We start from the raw sequence: 6,700 nt of genomic DNA on the forward strand, positions 1-6,700 counted from the left end.
AATATCGTAACATGGTTTAGATTTCTAAATAAATATTCACCTCGTTGCTAGATAGACCTACTCCTGAAAAACTCGTGCGCAAGGCTTTTTGTCCCTACGGGGCCACCGTCATTTACCCGACGGGAGGGGTGAGCGAGTGAGCCCTGCAATCTAGAATTTGACCACTGATGTCACTGTTTTCAACCCATTTTACACACTGGCCCTTTAATACAGCAAACACTGAGCACATACTTTGTCAGAAATACAACAGGAGAGCAACCAGTGTATCTGTTCACAGTGCAGCCAAACAAACTGTGGTTTCATGCTGAGAGTTGGTGTCNGATAGACCTACTCCTGAAAAACTCGTGCGCAAGGCTTTTTGTCCCTACGGGGCCACCGTCATTTACCCGACGGGAGGGGTGAGCGAGTGAGCCCTGCAATCTAGAATTTGACCACTTATGTCACTGTTTTCAACCCATTTTACACACTGGCCCTTTAATACAGCAAACACTGAGCACATACTTTGTCAGAAATACAACAGGAGAGCAACCAGTGTATCTGTTCACAGTGCAGCCAAACAAACTGTGGTTTCATGCTGAGCAGTTGGTGTCCAACCTGCCATCTGCAGCTCTTTATCTAACAGCTCACTGTGGCTAATCCCCTCTTGTTCCATCACTCCCATTACTCCTAGCAGTGTTTATATGTTGTCAAACAAAATGCTGAAAATGACCATGTTGTGCTTTTTGGACGCATCTCTCTCAGTTTTTGCTAACGGCAGTCGCAAATACATTTTGTTTCCTGATGCTTCTTCACAATAAAAATCACCCTGTGTTTTACCAGTGTAATGCTTTTAATGTGAAGCAGCATCAGCAGAATGTTTCGTTTACAACAGCGGTGACTTACACAGCTCTGATACAGTGTAAAGAGAGGACACAGTAAACAGTGACACTGCATGTACCTTAATATCAGAAATGGGGTTTGATGTCATTAAAATCTTGAGGATTAAACTTTAAGAAGTATAATTAAGTTGAGACGACCTACAATAACTTTTCTGACATCCTTCTGTCATCCTCTCACTTTCATTTACTCAAGAACGGATAGTGTGTTTGGGCAGAAGAGGATGTCGTGGCTCCTGCCTTCTTCTCATTATGCCTCTGAACTCAAAGAGCCGAGTCATCCAGATAGAGACCTCAGCATCGCCATCATCCTCCACCTCATCTTCTGTAGGTCCAGGATTATGTGCCCCTGCTGAATTGTAAACAAATCTGTATAAGCTTTTGTTTTAATGGTATGCAAATTGTTTGGCTTTATCTCTGAATGTGTGTGTGTGTGTGTGTGTGTGTGTGTGTGTTCTCTCTTTCTAGCTGCAACCTCCTGCACGGCTGTGATGTCCACCAGTCTGGTGTCCAGTCTTTTGCTCTACAGACACCGCAAGGTACATGCATCATCCCAGCGCTGGTGTGTTTAATGAGCAATTTTCCTCCTCGGTGCTATCTGAGTTAAAATCCGCCCCTGCCCCTCTAAGGATCCATCAATACTCCGAGAGACTCATAAACAGAATTGGTTTTCGTGCAAGTTTATTAGAGTGTGACAGTGATTTTCTGAGTCATACCCACCAGTCTCAAACTAACGTCACCAGATGGTTAATGCTCACATCTCATTTTGGAAGCAAACTTCTCCCTCCTTCTCCTCCGCAGGGTGTGAGTGCGTCTGCTCTCTGCCGGGATGTGGCCTGGCTCACGGAGGAGTTCTTGTTCAGGAACAGAGACGTCGGTTTCGGGGGAAGTTTAGAGGATGTTTTCCGCTATTCCCTCTCTCTGCTCGCGGCTCACCTCATCATAGCTGCAGCGCCGTCTAGGTTGGTTTTCTGTCTGTCAAAGAAGAAAAACAAAAAACACCGATAAGCCCTGTACGGCAAACATGTGTTGCTTATCAAAAATCCAATTTCCCTTTCAGTGAAGCCTCTGTCTCTATTACTGTCCTCTCATCCTTTTTTGTCCATGTCTCCCTCCTTCTAGGAAAGACCCTTTTATTGCGCCTTGTCCATCTCTTGCTTCCACGCTTCACCTCACCCACCAGGCCAAGATTGTCACACATACCTTTATTTTGGAAGCTGTCGGCGGTGAGTGACTACACATGCATGTATTTTGTGTAGCCGACAGAACTTTCCTCAAAAGCCTAAATATCATCCTGAGACCCTGTGTTCCACAGGCTCCTTATTTTTCGTGGGAGGCCTTGGCCGTGGCTGGGGCTGTTGGCATGTCAGTATGGAAAATCAGTTTGAAACATGACATTTTTAAAGTTTAAGTACTTAATATTCTGAGCGTTTTAAGGCATGCTAAGCTCTGAGTAGTGTCAGGGCACTGTACATGCAGCAGCAGATTTTTAACCACTGAACTTAAAAAAAGAAGCAAGTGATGTAAGAGCAGCTCATCAGTGGCAGTGCAGCTCTTAAAGAAATAGTCCACTGCTGGATAGATGGTCTTTTCATAAAGCTGTGCAGTCTGTGCAGCAGAGAGAAGCTAATACTTTTGAAATTTGTACTATATAATCAGAGAAAACAAGGGAAATAACTCAACAAGCTCAACCTGTAACTCAATAAACACTTCCTCTGGTGGGTGACATAATGCGAGTTGCTCATCCGAAAAAAAAATACGGCAGCTGACTGACACTAAACAATCCGTGTCTTGTTGTTGTGGCATGGATGTTTCTGAAATCATTTGAGGCTGTAAATAGGCAATGCAGTGACGGAATCTTGGTACATATTTGGTCAGTGCTGCTTAGTTTTACCTTTAGATCTCAGATTTTTCAGTCACCATTTTTACAATACAGGAAACAATATGGCAGCCACTTCCTATTCACAAATTCTATATGACAGCCAAACAGTGAGCTAAAATAGGTTTCTGCAGACATTTTAGGTGAGAAGTAGACAGTACAGTAAAAGAATCTTGGTTCATATTTGATCAGCACTGCCTAGTTTTAAAGTTTCATCTATAATTGGTCTGATTGTAAGAGAGAAAGAATGAGAGAGAGAGTGGCAGGCCTCTCTCTTGAACCGCTTTTATACTTTTTGCATCTGTAGTGGCAACAGGCATAAAAAAATTAAGAGAAGTACAATGAGCAGGGAGACATGGCTGCTGGAAAGATGCAGGAGAGTTGTTACGATACAAAGTTGGTTAAAAATTGGCAAAGTATCCATTTAACCTAGCGTCAACAATTCCCTCTGTCAGGAGTAGGGCTGCCCCTGACCAAGAATGTTCCTAGTCGACCAATAGTCGTCATTTAGGGCCATTAGTTGACAAGTTGCCCACATGTTTACGATATTAATTTAATTATCAAATGATATATTTTGGGCGGGGCAACACAACGGTTTGAGTTGAAGGTGTGAGAAAGAATAGTATCAGTAACATTGTTAACACTGTGCTACATTACAGAGAAATACAAAACTGAACTAATGAACCTTCATTAATATAGGCCTATATTTTATCTACAAGTGCACGTCACACACTGAGCGAGCCGCCTGTTAATGACGCTGTCGGCAAAGCAGTAATGATTGTGCTAAGTGGCTAATGGGCATGTAGCTACTTCCATGTTTCAGATGATACGTCATGTCTGTAGTCGACCAATGAAGATGAGTTTACATATCACCTTGGGTTCGTCCTTCACCTTCTCAAAATGATCCCACACTTTGGATTTCCTGCCCAACATGTTATTAACTAGCCTGTGGAATAACAACAGGTACCAGCCCTGGAAATTAACCTGACTCCTGTCTGACTGCGGAGCATGGCCACTTCCTGCGTCTGTCCTTTCAAGTTAAATTTCCAACATGGTCCAGTCATATAGGCGTTGATTTATTTTGACAAGGCGCAGCTCCTAATAGAGTTTTATGTTTGTTTGTTTTTCTGCGACTTAGTGACCAATAAAACCTTGCTGACTAATGACCTTCTTGGTAGCCCTAGTTGGGAGTTTTATGATATTACCCCCGATTTCCAGTAGTGTCAATATGTGTGACATGTAGAGATGATAAATCAAATGCTGCACCTTCAATAAGTGAGGTAGGCTGCACAATGATGAGACAGTTCGTCAAATGTAAGACAGATTTATCGCACACTAGGCCCTCTCCAGGTTACAGTCTGCTTTTGGTGGCATCTTTTTTCAATTTAAAGTTTGTTCTAAAAGACAGAAAATCTTCCGTATTACGCTGCATTCGTTTTACGTCAACAGTAGGTGTTTCTAATAAACTGGCAACTTTGTATACAGTGAACCACTTATAGTGATCACATCTGTCCTGGTCAAATTGATCACCATAAGTGGATGATTATAATTTTGTAGCTTCATTATTCAGTTTTTACTGTATTTTACTGACTGTTTCGAAGTACAGTACATCTGTAGGGCCCACTCAAGGGAGCATTATGTAACCAGACATAATCAGTCCTCCTCACGAGGGTGGCTTTCACCACAGGTGCTTTCCCCGTGCACATTTGTTTTCTGTCTCCATCACTAGCAGCCACGACTGTTTCTCATTCTTTGAGTAGACTACACAAGGTAGCCTGAGGAACACCGAGTTTAGCTGCTGCATCTCTTGGGCCTGTTTTTGGCAGTTTGTCATGAGCCTCGAGGAGACTACGTTTTTCAGTGAGAGAAAATTACTTTGTTTTTCCGTCATGATTTGAATCTGCAGGCAGCACCAGCCTCAGGTTGGCAGCCAGAGGCAGATGGGTTACAGTGAGGCAAAGGATAATGATGGGAGTAAAGACAAAAATGGTATTATATGAAGACCCAAAATGAACACTGTAAGCGGACTACTTGACTACTATAACAGGATTTGTATAGGAGTGATTCTGTCCCAAGCCCTTTGATCCATTTAAGTGGTTGATCACTGTAACTGTGATCACTATAAATGGTTTTCCCTCCCCTAATTTGAGACATCTTGATCTCAGTTAGATGTCCTGAAAAAGAAAAGCTTAACTAACAAACATCCAGCCTCCTAATGAACAGCTAAGAGCTGCCCTGCTGAAGTGTCCCTGAGCAAGACCAAACATTACCCTAACCTTTTGTGTTTTTGTCGCTCAAACTTAACTATACCCTAACCACAGTTTATTTCCCATAACCACAATATTTCCCTGACCTTCACCACACTGAGGCTGCCAAGTGCAGATACTGCTGATGGTGAGAATTTTTAAAACACTGGCACTGAGCTTAAGCCTGGGTTTTGTGAGTTCTTGTTTGGCGATAGGGTTGGGAACACTATCATATGTATGAGTAATATTTGGTAATCGTCTAATGGCGGAGAGCCTAGATGCGATGGAAGTGTTATATCAGCTCCTCCTTGAGCCAAGAGCTGTTAAATAAATACCACTTAAGCATGTGCTGTTTTGTTTCTAGATATCATGCTAACAGGCAGACTGGAGCGAGGCCATAGATACTGCAGTCCAGTGCAAGTATCGTTAGTGGAGTTAAAAATAATGCGGTGCTGTGAAGTACAGGAAGCTACTTTGTCCGCATGATTCATTATTCCTGCATGACTTGTTTTGGTGGTATAGGAAGTGAGGCTGGTGGGCAGTGGGCTTTGGGCAGCTGAAAGCCTCTGTGTGGTGGATTCATACATGCATGCCGACCTCATGTTAAAAATAAGTCGAATCAGCCATACTGAGATAATGATATATTGTGGAGTTATATCTAGTAGCGGAGGAAGCACCCAGATCTTTGACCTCATATCGGATGGACTGATCAGTTATCCACCCCACAACTCAAACTCACTGCTGCTGAGGGAAAAAAGAACTGAATTCTGCCTGCACTCTCTCTAAATGAATTTAGAGAGCGAAAACAGAATGATACAAAGGGACATGCAGACAAGAAAAAATGCAACAATTTGCCAAAGTCTTACCTGAACCTGTAATAATAAATAATAATTTGTATATTTTTTTATTGTTCATCGAAATCAAAGAAACTCGGAACTAAATTCATTCAGACCAATGCAGTTGTAATTTTCACAGCCAATGCCCACATAGTGTAAGCAGCAAATGTAGTTGCACCCATCTGATGCCCATGAGTGTGTCGGCTTCCAAATGAGGTGTGGTCAGGTGCAGCATTGGCGCAGTCCTATTTTGAGGCAGCAGAATGTGACCAGTAAAAAACAGGCTAAAGTCAGAATGGTGCAGTATTATCCTGTTATTTAAAGGATGCGTTATTTGGTTAGTGAGATGTTCCTACAGTGAGCATACTCTCTGCCTGTTACACACACTGATTGATGTTTTTGGTGAACAGTGAGTTTATTTTTGGGTGACACAACGGTGCAGCGGTTCGCATTGTCGCTTCACAGCAATAGGGTGGGGGGTTCAAACCCAGGGTGGGGGAGCTCTACTGTGAGGAGTTTGCATGTTCTCCCCGTGTCGGCGTGGGTTTTCTTCCTCCCACAATCCAAAGACATGCAGGTTAATTGGTGACTCTAAATTGCCTGTAGGCAGTGTTGGGTAAGGGTTACTTTAAAAGTAATCAAAGTACGTTACTGCGTTACTTTCTAAAAAATAACCAGTTACTTTACTGCGTTACTCCCTGAGTAAAGTAACTCATTTACTTTAAAAGTACTTCCAACGTTACTCCCTGAGAAAAGTAACTCAAGCACTTTTAAAGTACTTTTGAGTATTCTACATTTCCTATTGGGCAATGAACCACAGGGCGCTAAGCCTACATTTTTTTGTCTCCAAAATTAAAGTTATGG

At 42.5% G+C, this 6,700-nt stretch overlaps 1 protein-coding gene across 1 annotated transcript in view; it reads left to right on the forward strand.

Moving 5' to 3' along the window:
• gpat2 (glycerol-3-phosphate acyltransferase 2, mitochondrial) overlaps nt 1-6,700 on the forward strand; it is a 198,776-nt gene that overhangs the window by 173,264 nt on the left and 18,812 nt on the right. The window contains exons 15-18 of the mRNA XM_050050490.1: nt 1,072-1,202; nt 1,344-1,414; nt 1,677-1,837; nt 1,998-2,101. Coding sequence (XP_049906447.1) covers nt 1,072-1,202; nt 1,344-1,414; nt 1,677-1,837; nt 1,998-2,101 — 467 coding nt within the window. The remainder of the gene's footprint in view (nt 1-1,071; nt 1,203-1,343; nt 1,415-1,676; nt 1,838-1,997; nt 2,102-6,700) is intronic.

The sequence above is a fragment of the Epinephelus moara genome, chromosome 8 (assembly GCF_006386435.1).
Source record: "Epinephelus moara isolate mb chromosome 8, YSFRI_EMoa_1.0, whole genome shotgun sequence".
NCBI lineage: Eukaryota > Metazoa > Chordata > Actinopteri > Perciformes > Serranidae > Epinephelus > Epinephelus moara.